Source organism: Myotis lucifugus, unplaced genomic scaffold (assembly GCF_000147115.1).
Source record: "Myotis lucifugus unplaced genomic scaffold, Myoluc2.0 scaffold_110, whole genome shotgun sequence".
Classification (NCBI taxonomy): Eukaryota; Metazoa; Chordata; class Mammalia; order Chiroptera; family Vespertilionidae; genus Myotis; species Myotis lucifugus.
Genome location: NW_005871158.1, coordinates 664985 through 680806, shown reverse-complemented (window position 1 = coordinate 680806; position 15822 = coordinate 664985). Strand labels below are relative to the sequence as shown.

Below are 15822 nucleotides of genomic sequence, written 5' to 3'. Positions count from 1 at the left end.
CCACCAAACCAGTATTATATGAAATGCTGAAAGGTATCCTTTAAGAAGAGGAAGAAGAAGAAAAAGGTAAAGATACAAATTATGAACAACAAATACACATCTATCAACAAGTGAATCTGAAAATCAAGTGAATAATCTGATGAAGAGAATGAACTGGTGATTATAATAGAATCAGGGGCATAGAAAGGGAGTGGACTGACTATTCTTGGGGGGGAAAGGGGTGAGGGGAATGCGGGAAGAGACTGGACAAAAATCGTGCACCTATGGATGAGGACAGTGGGTGGGGAGTGAGGGAGGAGGGTGGGGTAGGAACAGGGTGGAGGGGAGTTATGGGGGAAAAAAGAGGAACGAATGTAATAATCTGAACAATAAAGATTTAACTAATAAAAAAAACCCAACAACAACAAAAATAAATAAATAAATGCCATTTAACAACGACAACAACAAAGAACTTGTTTGGGGCCAACTTTGGGTGAGGACAGATGTGAAACTGGATTCACTGCATCTGGTGTTGACTGAAATGAAGGTTAACATGCCAAATGTCCTGGTCACTGACTAAAAATAAGATGCAGATTGGAGAACTAATGGGTGTGGCTAGGAGGAAGTGGTGACACTGAAGGAAAGGCCATAAAAACTGGAGGCAGTAATGTTGACAGCCTGTCCCCCAATGGATAAGAAATAGGAAGAGAACAGGGAAGGAGACTGAAGAGCAGGGAGGAAGTTTAAAGACCTCCAGTAGCCTCCTCTATTGCACCATCCACTTCTTCCCCACACTCAGCATGACTCCTGCTGATGCTGGTGGGAGGTGCATTTTCAATAACTCCTCAAGTTCATTCAATTGTCTTTTTCTGACAAAGCAGAGAGAATCAATTTTACTGAAGGAAACATTTGGTTCTCACAGACTCAAGAAGAACAGCCTCCTTCTCTTAAGACATCTCTATTTTGTTTTCCTTAAAAAAAAAAAGTGTATAAATTCCACAAAAGCTACAGTGGGCCTCAAAGGAGCCAATTTAGGGCATTGAGTCTCCTTAGATTCCAGGATTATAGATGGAACAAAGTTTATTAGTGAATCTCGCACCAACTCCAGCTGCCCAACTTTTCCACATAGAGTTTCTTCTCGGTAACCAGAAAAGAGGTGTTGGCTGGAAGTAAAAATGTAAGCTGTCCCCAAAAATGTATACACACTTTAATAGCTGATAACTCACTTAATTTTCATTTCTTTTCAGGTTTAGCTGATTTGAAATAAGGGTGAAGCCAGACTAAGCTTTGAACAAAGAAAATTTATCCTAAAGTGCCCTAGACTTTATTTTTATGGGGATACATAAAATAAAGTGTATGGAACAAAGCCAGCAACAGTCAATGAATTGAGGACACAAAAATACCAAACAAAATGATCATTGATATTGTGATTCTATTGCTTTGCAATATCAGCAGTGGCTGGACCAGAACGGCCATCAGTTTGAAAACAGGGATTGACAAAAAAATTATTCATTTCTATACACTCTTTTAAACTTTGAGAAATGAACTGTATGTTAATAAACACTGACTTTATAATCATTCAAAGTGTGTAAACATTTTTTGGGGACACCTTTTATTTGGATATAACAAGGCATTTGATTCAATCTTTTATGATGTTGTTGAGTGATAAATTGAATTTGTAACTGATGTAGAGACTGTAATGGGATACTGTTAACTGCCTTGAAAGTATTGCACTGGCTCATGTAAGCACCCCCTGTAATAGGGACATCTAGGAAAGGGGGCCTACAAGGTGTCTGTTTCCAGGGAATATAAGAATAGAAAAACCACACTGAGTCTTAAATGCCTTGAAGCAGAAGTGATATCACCTTCATTCACAATTTATTGGTGAGAGGAAGTCACATGACTTGGAAAAGTAGGAGAGTACATGGCATCTTTGGTGAGAATTGTCTTTGCCACAGTGTGCTTACTGAGTTTCTGTGTGTCATAAGACATGAATGGTTAGCTAATATTCCTGATAAGAAAATTAACATTCAAAAATATCGGAACCAGGTAGAAAGATATATCTTAACTAACAAAGAGATATTTAGGAGGGTTCAATATAAAGTCCTGTACCTAGGATAAAGTGAAAACGAGCCATTCTAGTACGAGGTGGAAAATTTCTTGCTTGACACATTGCAAGTTCAACACAAAACACAATCTGTCTGCTTAACCACTTGCTCAGAATGAATCATCAGAGCCTGTCAAAGAAATCTGAGGTAATCATAGCAGCATTTAGAATCAAGTAGATAACAATTGCCTTACTCTCTTGGCTCACTAGACCACATCTGCCAGTGGGTTCAGCATCAGGGGCTACATTTACAGAAGATTTCTGAGAAGCTGGAATGAGTCCAGAAGAAGATGAGTGGGAGGGTAAGGGTATTTGAAAGATATGGGCTAAACTCTGGATCTGGAATTAAGACATCCAACTTTAAGTTCTGGATCTGCCACTTCCAGATGACAATGGGAGAAATCTATTCCCTACACAGCTGCATTCACCTTTCTAAACCTCATCTTCCTTCTGGGGAAAGAGGGAGATTTGGATTTGAATTTCTTGAAAGTTTGGCACCTATGACATTATGCTGAGAACAGTTGAAGGCATCTAGGGATGTGTAGCCTAGAGTAGGAAAGATGGAAAGGTCCATGTTTTTAATTATTTGAAGAATTGTCATGAGCAAAAGAATTAGATTTGCTCTGCATTTCATGCGAGACTAGCTTATGGCCAGAGAGCTGAGGAGACAGAGAATATTCTGAATCTCTGGCATTTCTTGATGATGAAAGGGGCTTTCATGTAAGGCAGTGGCCATTTGGCAGAAGTTGGGTATAAGTTCTATTCCAGCCCCTGACAACTATAATTGTACTAGGCACAATCATACACATTTGTGTGTGAACTGTATTAAAAATTCCATCATGGGAACCTGCATGCACTCTTAGGAATTTCTCCAGGCTTGCTCACCTTTAACCATCTACTCTGTATTCATCATTCATCAGCATCCTGGGTATCTTCTTGTTTAGCTCTGTATACTTTATTCTGTCTTCTTGCTCCTGAGATTGGAAAACTTACTTGGTGCTCCCTTTCCAAATTGTCACCTTGGCCCCTCTTTAAAACATGACTTTCTCTATCTGCCTTTTGGCCCTTCAGACCATAATTTTGGGCAATAATTGGCACAATAAATGACCTTCCCTTGCCAACAAAACAATGTGCAACTAAATTGCCACCCAGTTGGTCCCCATCCTATCTAATAATAGAGAAACATGGTAATTAACCGTAACTTCGCTCCCCTTCCCATTGGCTAATAAGAGGGATATGGAACACTGGAGGACTCCCTGTCAGGGCTGCATGGAAGAACCCTAAATTAGGTGGAAGGTTGGACTTGATGATCACTAATGCTCCCTTCTATTCTCAGACTCTAACTTTTTTATTTATATTTGTCCATGTTCACAGGGTGGGCAATACATAGGGAGTTTTTAATGATTCTTTGCCAGTGGTAATGCACTTTGAAGAATGCCACCATTCAGTAAGTCACATACTAGTATATGTGTAAATACTTCTGCTCCTTGATTTTGGCACTGAACTACCTTCAGCAGAGCAAGGGCAGCTATTGGAGCAGTAGTGATGAGCTAATGCTTCTTCATCTACCTTCTCTTGTCTGGTGTCCCACATAACCAAAGGGAGCCTATGAAGTACAGCCAGCTAGAGAGGAAGAGGAGGCAGCATTCATCATGGACCAATCCGATGCCAATGGCTCAGATGATGAAACCATGGCTTTGGGCTCCTTGGCCTTCTGAGTTAACCAGGATGCAATGATCTTTAAAGGCTCGCAGGGAGGAAGACATGTTCACAGTTGAGCTGACTCCAGAATGATTCTATTTCCCTGGAAACTAGCAGAAAGCTAGGACCCTGGCAGGCAGTTGTCCTGTATAATGGCTTCGCCCTTCATAATGGTCTTTGGAAAAAACCCCAAATCATATCACTCTACCAATGCTTTCCAACTGTACTTATAATAATATCCAAATTCCACATCATGGATTAAATGGTCTGAATCCTGCCTCTCTCTCTAACCTCATCCCATATACTTATTTTAATATTTATTTCTTGAGGGCAGAAACCTTTTCTTGTATCAGGCTGCATCTGCAACATTGAGAACAGTACTTGGCACATGCTTTAATAACTATTTGTTGAATAAATGAATCCAGACTTGACTTCCAAAGAACTTTACTAAGTTTATATAATGGAACCTCTCATCACTAAATTCTTAAGAATAATCCCTAGTTAGAAATTCCACCCCCATCATACTTCGGGGATGAAAAGCATTAGTTTGATTAATAAGAGGATAGCTGAAGAAATGAGTGAAGGATAATGTCATGCTTAGTTCAAACTCCTTGGGAGAATTTGGTTAGGAGAATTACCCTACTTGGATTCTGCTCAGGACACCAGGCATAAGTTATTGGGTAAGAGGACATTAGAAAAATGAATTTGGCAGTTGACAAAATATTTTCTTTATGTGGAAGTAAGTGGCCTTGGATTTAGCTTCTTTTATAGGCTGGTTTTCTCTGGCAGGGGCAAGAGAAGATACTTCGAAGGAGCCAGGATTTTGGAATGACAGCAGCAATACCAGGAAACCTGGGGGTGGCTGTAAAGTGTCGATTTCTCAGCATCCATTAGCATAGGCATGTGATGGACCAAATCCGCTCTTTGTTTTGCCAGTGTTGGCCTTTTCATTTGGGGAGTCATCCATGATTGTAGCTGACTATATTCCAAGGTTCATGAGCTTTGGCACCTGACCCAAATCCTTATGGACAAAAATGAAATCTTTTTCCCCTCCCCCACTTAACTGTCTCAAATTGTTAATGAATGAGTCAAATGTTCAATATCTTTTCCACAGAAACTGACTTTGGAAAAGCTAACACAGTTCATCATACCATTTCTCAACTAGTTCACCGTGACATTCTGGGATTTTGAACAGACCGTTTTTTCTGTGTCAAGCCGTCCTAGGTTAGTTCATACCCCTTCGTTTGTTTTTGACAAGATGGATGGAGGACAGAGAGATAACACAGCAGGAAGCAAAGGAGAGAGTGGCTGTATGAAAGGGGTGTGTCTGACATCGGGAGGGCGGGTGCGGGTGGAGCTGAGGGCAAGATGGCAGCGTGTGGGAAGAGGCCTCTTTGTCTGCATAGTCCTGTATTCCAGTCCCTAAAACTGAGAATTTAAACAGTGAAGGCCTGCTTTACATTATTTGTATTCTCTGCTAAGACAGTAATAAATGATCACCTCTGTTGCGAATCCAAATAGAGTATATGAGGCCAGTCATGGTGGGATTTGAAGGAAACGCCCCCAAAATTCTTCCCCACCAGTCAGGTGCCTCAAGCTCTACTTACATCCTTTCTTTTGTGTAAAAGCCTGATCTCTCTCACTCTGGCCACTGTTCTCAGTGGTTAGAGCATCAGCCAGCACACTGAAGAGTCTCGGGTTTGATTCTCGGTCAAGGGCAAATACTGGGGTTGCAGGTTCGGTGCTGGAGGCCATCAATAGATGTATCTCTCACAGCATCTATGTTTCTCTTTTTCTCTTACTCTAAAACTCAATGGAAAAAACATCCTCAGGTGAGGATTAACAAAAAAGCCCCACCTCTCAAAGCCCCTGAGAATGCTGGTGTTGCACCTGGGAGGGGTGGGCAGATGGTTGGGCAGCAGCCATTGCGCTCACAGTGGAGAGAGTTCTGGGGAGGCAGGAACAGCAATAAAAGACACCTGTTGGGGAGCCAGCCAGGTGGGCCAGCAGAGTGGTGGTAGTGAGCTGCACCATGGCCATGACTTCATTGCTCTTCACTTCTCTTCTTCAAATCTCATGCACGGATGTCTCCAATGGCAATAGGAATGGGAAATGAGCAAGGAAGGGAATTCTGGGAAATGCAGTTTGGTCTTGTCAAGTTGACACTTATCATGCCACCATTGTAGGTCATATCCTGTGGCCTTTCCATGACACCACATTGCCCCTCTGCAAATGGCCTTTTAAGTTACTTGTTCAAAATTTAAATCCATAGAAGGCATTCTTCCGAGTTCAACCTAGTTTAAGTTTTAATACCACAGGCCTCCAGCAGAGCTGGCTATGGCTAGGGGGCAGCATGGAGTAGGACTAGGAGGTTACCATCTTCTAGAGCAGTGGTTCTCAACCTTCTTAATGCCGCGACCCTTTAATACAGTTCCTCATGTTGTGGTGACCCCCAACCATAAAATTATTTTCGTTGCTACTTCTTAACTGTAATTTTGCTACTGTTATGAATCGTAATGTAAATATCTGATATGCAGGATGTATTTTCATTGTTACAAATTGAACATAAAGCATAGTGATTAATCACAAAAACAATATGTAATTATATATGTGTTTTCAGATGGTCTTAGACGACCCCTGTGAAAGGGTCATTTGATCCCCAAAGGGGTCTCGACCCACAGGTTGAGAACTGCTGTTCTAGAGGAAATGTTAAAGTCCAGCTGCAAAGGAAAAGGGTCTCATCCTTGGGGTGTATACAGTAGGGGTCAGGCATTTGTTTTTCATGTACTCCTTTGTTGGGGAGCACAAGAGACTTGGATAGAAAGTTGTAAGGAGGCCATTCTGAGAAAAGGGAAGTGGGTGGAAGGGTGCCTGCCCTGTTTCTCAGAATTCTGACTTAGGGGAGACTTAGGGGAGTGTCGAAGGTGGTGCCCCTGATTATTCCTTGACCTTTCTAAACAAGCCTGTGCACGTACAGACCCTGAGTGTTTACTGGAATCCTTATGCTTAATCCCTGGATGCTCTTGCCCAGAGGACAATGTAAACACATGTGTCCAACCAAGATTACTCACCCTACTGATTGTATCTAAAGATAAAAGCTGCAATAAAAGGCTAATGAGGCAGGCAATCGAGGCGGCCTGGCTTCTTCAGTTGGGCAAGTCCCTTAGCCCTCACCCCCACAGTGAAACTCTGTCGGAGTCATCTGTTCATCCCTCGTTCAGGGGGTGCTGGTCAGCCCGGCACTCCTGGATCTCCACCTCCTTCTCGCATAGCAGACACCAGGTATAGTCATGAAGTTTGTGTCCTGCACAAAGAGGTCCGGCCCAGGGGGAGGGATGAGAACGGGCGGCACAGAGCCCTGCTTCTCACCAGCCTCAGAGATGCTTCAGCCTTGAGGAATGAAAGCTGTGCAATTAGGACATCTCTTTTTGATCCTCACTAACTCTCCTTTTCTGCATGCTTTTCTCTCCTCTCTGGAACTTCGTCATTCTTTTTTAAAGAAGTTTGCAGCATGGAATAATACAAATGATACAAGTTAACACGTATTATGTACTTGGCACATACCAGCCAGTGTGCTGAACACTTTACATGAATTATTTACCCATTAAATAGTTACTTAGGACTGATTCTATATTGGACAGTGTCCAGGTGTTGGGGATTTAGGATAAAGTAGACAAAAAAATCCCTGCCTTCATGGGACTTACATCCGAAAGGGAGATAAAGAAAATTTTAAAAGTAAAATATATGATGTGGAGATGATGATAAATGTGTTGTAGAAAAATTAACTGAGGAAATGCTAGGATATATGGTGTGAGGAAGAGAGGGTGTAGCTATTTTTTAATCCGCTGGATGGCAAAGATTTCACTGAAAATGGATCTATATGACAGCTCTGTAAGACGTAACATCGTTATCCTAATTTAACAGATGAAGAAACTGAGGCTTAGAATATAAACACCTTTTCTCAAGAATAGACCTCTTACCTATTCCTATGCTACAGTCAGTCTCTCCCAGAACTACTTGCTCTCTCTTCCTAGCTGTAGCGTTCGAAGCAATTGTACACAGTGAAGGAATCGTGACACCCTGGGCTGTGCCAAAGGCGTGAGGAAAAGGAGAGGTGACCTTGCTGTGGCTCCTACAATTGTGACGGTTAGTCGGCCTGCTTACCTGGTCTCCCCCTTAAGCTAGAATGAACCATCCTCATGATTCTAAGCGGGTTTTGTGGCCATAGGACAGACTTAAAAAAAAAATCTCAATTTAAAAATAGACTTTTTAGAGCAGTTTTATGTTCCTATGTACAGCTTCCCCCACTATTACATCCCCTTCAACTTCCTGTTTACAAAGTTAACTTCTTTCCTGTCCTCTCCTCCTCATGCATTCAATCTGGGCTGCAGATGCAAATAGCATTGCTCACTGGATGCTGAGTCCCCACGCACACCTGGGGCTGCCGTCCTCCCTCTTACAGATGGTGGACCCAGCGCCTGCAAAGAAGGTCCAAAGGACACGCAGGAAACCCAGGCAGATAGGTGGCCGGGCTGCTGAGCGAGCGCTTGCAGGGTCATAGCTGCTGCAGGGTGAGGCCGTCCCTGCCTGGCAGCCCTGCCAGCTCTAGCAGCCTTCGCCTCCCGGCCAAGGTAGTACGTTCTTTTCGAGGAATTCCTCAGCTCTGGGCTTCCCCTTTTGCTTTTTAGTTTATCATCCTGAGTTGGCGCATCCTGCCCTCCAGGCCTGCCTAAAAACCCCTTCTTTACTGTGGGGCCTTGGATAAATACGTCCGCCTCGGGGCTGAGTCACCCTTTGTCACCCTCACTGACTGGAGTGCCGTTTCAGCTAGAGGGCTTGCCCTGTGGCGAAGAGGAAGCAGCGTCCAGCCAGACTCCCACACCTACAGGCAGAGCCGCTTCTGAGAAGCCGTCTGGGTGGAAATGTGTCACCAGCCAGGCAGGCGGAAGAGAGGCCTTGGCAGGGAGAGGGCGGTGACATCAAGCCCAGTCTTGCCAGATTTGAGGGGAGGTCACCCTTGGACTCGACTTTTGAGGGAAAAGGAAATGAAGTCATTGATGAGCCCCCTCTACTTGTGATTCAGGGGATGAGGTCACACTGGGTTTGCCTTCTTTGGGAGAAGACAGAGCGAGAGCTGGCTGCGGTTCCCTCATTTTGGGCCCGGGAGGAAGGTATACTGTACTAGAATGTGCCCTTCTAAGAGGCCAGGGAGGTTAGGAAGCCCTTCTGCCTCCAGAGGTTTGCCTTCCTCCCTGCAGAGCTTGCTTTTCTCCTGGAAGGAGCTGGAAGGAGCAGCCCCGCCCAGGCCTGCAGCCTGCATGGCTAGTGGCGCTCTTCTGCTCGGGACTCCCAGGACCACACTGTGACTTTCAAGTGCCCTCCCTGGTCATTTTTTTCCCCTTCATGGGACCTTTGCTCCATAAATAAATAAAAGAAACTAAGATTAAAACATTGTTGTGGGCCTCTAAAAGTAGCATGGGCCTGAGGTCCTCTGTGCTTGATGACTTAATTGGCTCTGAGGCCAGGGCTCTTCTCACCTTCAGAATGACTTTGCCGGGATGCTGGGCCAGGGCCTGGGCTGTGAGAGCGGCACAGAGCTGTGGCCCGCCTCCCTGCACAGACAGAGGGCACTGTGCAGAAGCAGGGCAGTCCATCAGGCAACAAGCTTGCTTCATAGGACTTACTTCATGCCCTAGCTGGTTTGGCTCAGTGGATAGAGCGTTAGCCTGTGGACTGAAGGGTCCCACGTTCAATTCCAGTCAAGGGCACATGCCCAGGTTGTGGGCTCGATCCCCAGTAGGGGGCATGCAGGAGGCAGCCAATCAATGATTCTCTCTCATCATTGACGTTTCTATCCCTCTCCCTTCCTCTCTGAAATCAATAAAAATATATTTTTTAAAAAATAGGACTTACGCCAAAACCAGTTTGGCTCGGTGGATAGAGCATCAGCCTGCGGACTGAAGGGTCCCAGGTTCGATTCCGGTTGAGGGCATGTACCTGGGTTGCGGGCACATCCCCAGTAGGAGATGTGCAGGAGGCAACTGATCGATGTTTCTCTCTCATCGATGTTTCTGGCTCTCTATCTCTCTCCCTTCCTCTCTGTAAAGAATCAATAAAATATATTTAAAAAAAATAAAAATAGGACTTACTTTAGGTGAAGCGCCCTTAGGCTAAGGAATTCATTCAAGAGCAGGTACCAGTTGTTTTCACAGGCAAGGGCAGAGAGAGCACTGTTTGGAAACACAGTGCCATAGGTCATCAACCAGTGTCAAAGAAACAATAGAAGGTAGTAGTACATTATTCACATTCATTCATTCATTCAACAAATATTTATTAAACATCTGTGTGCTGAGCACTAGGCCTTGAGGATACAGACAAGTTCCGGCTTTCATGGAACTTACATAAATATTCTACACTGTACATTTGAATTCTCCAGGGAATCTGTTTATAGCCACAGATAGGAAATGGGGGAGGGAAAAAACAATTAAATTTTTGGAAGCCTTGTTACCTATTACCTGCCAGCACTTGACAGGCATTAAGTCATTTGATTCTCCTGACCACCCTAGGAAGCTCCAATTCATTTTCTCTTTGATGGATGAGGAAATGGAGGCTCACAGAGGTTAGGAAACCAGGCCATGATCTCACAGTTCCCAAGTGTGGGAGGGAAAGCACTTCTCACTCATTCCAAAGCCTGCGATCTTTCCACTTACCTACTCTCTCTCACTAGTTATTTATGTTAAACAGATATTTGATTTCCTAATAGTTTTCCCAGACTGTATTTACCATGTAAAGTTAAGTATATCCCCTTTTTGCAAAGTTAAGGGCCAATTATCTCAGAAACATATTAAGTTCAAAAAGGATCAGAAAAGAGCCCATATTAGAAATGCAGGGAGGACAGGACCTTCTTGGTCCATTTGAGGGGTAGTGTGTAAAAGTGAGGCGATGGGGTCCCTGATGTATGGGAAAACCACCACAGTCAGATCGAGAGATGAGGAGTCACCGAAGTTTGGGGGAGACATCTATTTTCCATATAACAGTATCAGTTAAGTTGTGCCCAGACCCCTGGTAAAGAACTCTGGGTGAGGATTAACAGTAACAATGATAATGATGATGATGACCATGACGACCACAACGACAACAATGATGATGATGATGATGACGACGACGATGATGACAACAATGAAGAAGAAGAAGAAGAAGAAGAAGAAGAAGAAGAAGAAGAAGAAGAAGAAGAAGAAGAGGAGGAGCATTGAGGGGAGATTCAGGAGCAGTCTCCTGCTGTGATGCTCGGATAGGGGAAGGGACTGAGAGGAGGAGGAATGAGAATGCCTTGGGATGTCCAGTGGCATCCCAGGCAGCTAGAGGAGGGATGCCCTGCGGTAGCAGGCCTCTCACTCCCCAGGGCAATACCAGACAGAGCATGATACAATCCCCCCCACCCCCGCCCCTTATCCATGGGTTCGCTTTCTGTGGTTTCAGTTACCTGTCTTCAACTTCAATCTGAAAATATTAAATGCAAAAATTCAAGAAATAAATAATTCATAGGTTTTAAACTGGATGCTGTACTGAGTAGCATGATAAAATCTTGTGCTGTCCTGGCCTGGGTTGTAAATCATCCAGTGCACCTACTGTTAGTCATTTAGTAGCCACCTCAGTTATCAGGTCAATTATTACAGAGAGAGAGAGAGAGAGAGAGAGAGAGAGAGAGAGAGGCCACGTTCACATTACACTTATTACAGTATATTGTTATAATTTTCTATTTTATTATTAATTGTTAATTTCTTACTGTACCTATTTAAAAATATGTTTTTATTAATTTTAGAGAGAGAGGAAGAGAGAAGGAGAGGGAGAGAGAAACACATCGACATGAGAGAGAAACATCCATCCATTGCCTCTTTCACGCACCCTGACTGGGTATCAAACTCACAACCTGGGCATGTGCCTGGCCAGGGATTGAACTGGCAACCTTCCTTTCTGTGCATTGGACAATACTCATCCAACTGAGCCACACTGGCCAGAGCTACTGTGCCTAATTTATAAATTAAACTCCATCATAAGATATATGTAAAGGAAAAAACATAGTATATGTAGGGCTTGGTACTACCTGCAGTTTCAGCTGTTCACTGGGGGTCTTGAAGTGTATCTCCCAGAGATAAGGGGGGACTATTGTACTGGGCATTTGATCAGACTGCACAAAGATGTGCCAGACCCTGGGAAGCCAGATCTCTGATGCCGATGTGTGTCTTTGGATACAGTCACTCTCCCTCCCTCCCTTCATTCATTTTTTCCCCCCTTCCTCCATTCTTCACTCCTTCTTCATGGTAAGTAGAGTATATAGAACACACTTTAATCTGTTTTTTTCTTTATTTATTGATCAAGGTATTACATATGTGTCCTTATGTACGTGACCCTTGTACCCAATCTCCACTCAGCAATGTCCTCACACCCCAGCCTGACAACAGGCTGACCATGGGGTATGGTTTGGGTTGTGGCCCCTCTTCTGTCAGCATCTAGGTATTGGAGGACAGGAAGTCTTCCAGAGGCTGTGGTAGCTGGAGCCGAGCCCTATCCCTGGCACGTGCTGGGCTCTAGAACTCTGTCATCTTCTTGTGGGTGTTCGCCTTCCTCTGCTCCCACTGCAGGCCCGCTTCCTGGGCTCGGAGCTGCCCCAGCTGCCGCTGGGCTCCTGCCAGCTTCTCCTGCAGCTGGGCCACGGTCACGCTGTGCCGGCCAGTGTTGCGGGCGAGGGCCTCCTGGATGCCCCGGATGTCCCGCTGGGCCTGCTCAATCTTCTCCTGGGTCTGGAAGAGCCGCAGGCTCAGGGCCCTCTTGGTGCCCTTGCTGGCATGGTACAGCTCCTTGCCACTCCTCCTCCCAAGGGTAGCAGCCCCTGCCTCCAGGGTCCCAGGAGCCTGGCCCTGCAGCTTCTCATTCAGAAAGTCAAACACGCTCTGAGGGGGCGAGCGGCCCCCAGGCCTGCCTCCTCTGCCCCGGTATTTTGGGGCCCGACTAGTGCCAGCCTTGCTGCCCTTGGTCCTCTTCTGTAGGATCTCTGCACACTGGTCCAGCGACTTCCCTCGAGGCAGCACCACAGCCTGGATGGGCTCCACCCAGCCGTCCGAGTGTCGGCCCAGACCCTTGCCAAACTCATAGCCCATCTTGGCGAGCAGCCTGGAGCCGATGCCCCGCGTGTGCACCTCCCAGCCCGCAAAGGCAGAGCTGCAGGCCCCGTGGTCGGTGGCGCTGGGTTCCACCACTCTGGCATAGCTGGAATCGTCCGGGTCACCACTGTCTGAGTCAGAGGATACTGCAGGCTCTGGGCGCAGTGGGGGAAGGATGCTGTCCCCCTCCAAAACGGCCTCCTTCAACAGCAGCGAGTCAAACTTGACTGTGTAGTAGCCGCTGTCCATATCAGTGATCCGTGCTGGGTACCAGAGACCATCTGGTTGCTTGGCCAGACATGCAGAACCAGCCTGCAGGGAGCTCAGGTCCGGGTCCTGGAAGGGGCGCAGCTCATCCACAGAGACCACCTGCCCGTGGGAGAACCTGCAGTTGTCCAGGAAGTGGCACTTGCCCTCCAGGAAGAAGGGACAGGGCTTCAGGGACTTGTGGGTGGGGTACAGGTAGAGCACCCGCACACCTGCGGAGCCGTCCTCTGCCTCTTCCGTGCCCACGATCATGGCATTGTGATACTCCAGGGTGCCCCAGGAACTGCGGTAGGGGGCGTTCACCTTCGTCCCACTCAGCTCTCCCACATCCTCCGTGTCCTCCCCTTCATCCTCCTCCAGTCCAGGCTGGCTGGGTCCTGGCCCAGCCTCTCTTTCAGGTACAGTGTCCAGTTCTGCCCTGGGGGCTACTGGCGCCTCCACTACTTCAGCAACAGCCTTCTGGAAAGCCAGGTACTCGGCGTCGTCCTGCTCTGGGCGCTCTCCGTCCAGGGTGGCCAGCAGCTTGCTCTTCAGGATAGACACCAGGCTGGCCTCGGTGAGCTGGATCAGCTCCTTCAGGTCTCCCTGGAGCTGGCGCAGGTCGGCCAGCTCGGCGGGACCCAGGCCGGCACCCAGGGCCAGCTCCACCTGCTGCAGCTGGGCGCCGTAGGTCCGGAGTGCGGTCTGGAGGCTCTCCTCGTCCATCATGCCGGGGAAGGCTGGTTTCCCCGGTAGGCAGGGCGGGTCCTGGGTCCTCACGGGGGTGGTGGAAGCAGAGCTTCTTTACTTCTTGTCAGCAGCTCGGTCACCCTCTTTGTTCCTGAAGCTCTCCCAATTCTACCCTGGCTCCTGCAGCAGTCCCCTGAGGGTGAGGATCTACTTCCTTCCTTTGGGCATAGAGATGTTGCTAATTGTTGGGGTCCAACCCCAGCAGATCCAGGGGTTCCCAAAGGTGTGGACAGAGTCGGCGAAGAATGAAAGACACAGAGGCAGCGTTCAGTTGATCATCATAGCCAGGTTCTCTCTCCAGGTTCTCCAGGCAAGTTCTGTAGCCATGTTCTCTCGCTAGGTTCTCCAGCCAGGTTCTGTCTTTATTTCTCCTGTTACATCTGTTTTTATACCAGTTGATTTTAATCCTATCCATTCTATTCCAAAGGTTAGGGCGTTTCTTATCTCCATTCCAGGGAGTAAAGATTATGTAGTTTAAGCATGTTTGTTCATAGTTAAAGTGATTAACTATCCGCCTGGTACTTAGTTAAGGGGTTTTACTGATAAAAATCCCCACCTGGGGAAACAACCTTTCTCAGAGAGGTGACCTTGGTTAAAACACATAGTGCTTAAGAAGGGGAGCAAACATATTAAGAACAGTATGCCATATACGCCAGGTCCCTTGAAACATAAACTGTGCAGATGTTTCTTCCCTGCAGTGACTGTGTCAAGCAGCAAGGATGGACCGGCTTCCGGCACTTAATTCAGTCACTTCCTTGAAATTTCCAATTGTTTCCTAAGAATCAAAGGCAGAATTTCTGATTAGCTGAAGTTTCTGATTATTTGGTCTCTTGTTAAAGCTCTCTTTGCCATTCTACTCTCTTCTTTGTCAGATACATCTGAGTTAAAATATTAGGAAGAACCTAACAAAGGGAAACTTCCTCCTGCTTTTATAAACCATCTACATATCTGGCTGCAAGGTCCTCTTCATATACATAATTACCTGTGGTTGAAAACACTTTATCTAGATTCCTGAAAGCACTTCTGCTGCTACCAACAGCAGGGAAGAGTTTCTGGAAAGAACTACAAGGACACTTAGCCTCTTTAAAAGCTCTACTGTCCGCAACCTAGATTATGCCTGCCACCACTTTCATTATTGTATGTCATGTAGCAGAAGTGTGGCAATTATGTACTTCTATATACTTCCAATCACTGCTGTTACAGTTAAACACTACCGACATAATTAACAACTTCAACTTAAAAAGATGCTTTTCTCTTTTAAATGTCATAGATCTTCATTGTGAAAAATTATACAATACAGAGAAACATAAAGAAGAAAATCACAGTACTAAATGATAACCACCATTAACATTTTGGTGAATATCCCTCAAGTATTTTATTTTTTCTATTCCTCCATTTTTTTTACTATTCCACTGAAAGATTCTAGTAGCGATTTGATTTTTTTGCCACTAAAATATACATATATCACACACATTTATTTCCCTTATGCAGTGAAGTAATCACATGCATAATGACATTTAATGGCTGGGTATTTGTATAGATGTATCATAATTTACTTAATAAATCTATTGGGAACCACAGTTAGGTTGCTGTCATTGGAAGGGGTTCGGAACAGGCCTCCCCAAGATGTGCCACTTTGGTATGTGGGTGTGGGCTCAAGAGAAGCTTCTGCCTCCACCCCACCAGCTACCTAGAAGAGTTTAAATTAGGGGCCTTGCCCAGGATAAGAGTTCTTACCAGAGACAATTTTTGTTTATAACTTATGGCAGGGCAAACACCTAATTACTGAACATCTGCTCTTCTTACCCTCCTTCCCTCTGAAGCCACAGTTGCCTTAACTCATTCCTTAGCTCAAGATGTCATGTACACCTCATTTAA

At 45.6% G+C, this 15822-nt stretch overlaps 1 protein-coding gene across 1 annotated transcript; it reads right to left on the bottom strand.

The window, feature by feature from the left end:
- Positions 1 to 12363: 12363 nt before the first annotated feature.
- LOC102430747 (zinc finger CCCH-type with G patch domain-containing protein-like) lies at positions 12364 to 13920 on the bottom strand. The gene has a single exon (XM_006093160.2). The coding sequence runs from the start codon at positions 13918 to 13920 to the stop codon at positions 12376 to 12378; it is 1545 nt and encodes a 514-aa protein (XP_006093222.1). The 3' UTR covers positions 12364 to 12375.
- Positions 13921 to 15822: the final 1902 nt, after the last annotated feature.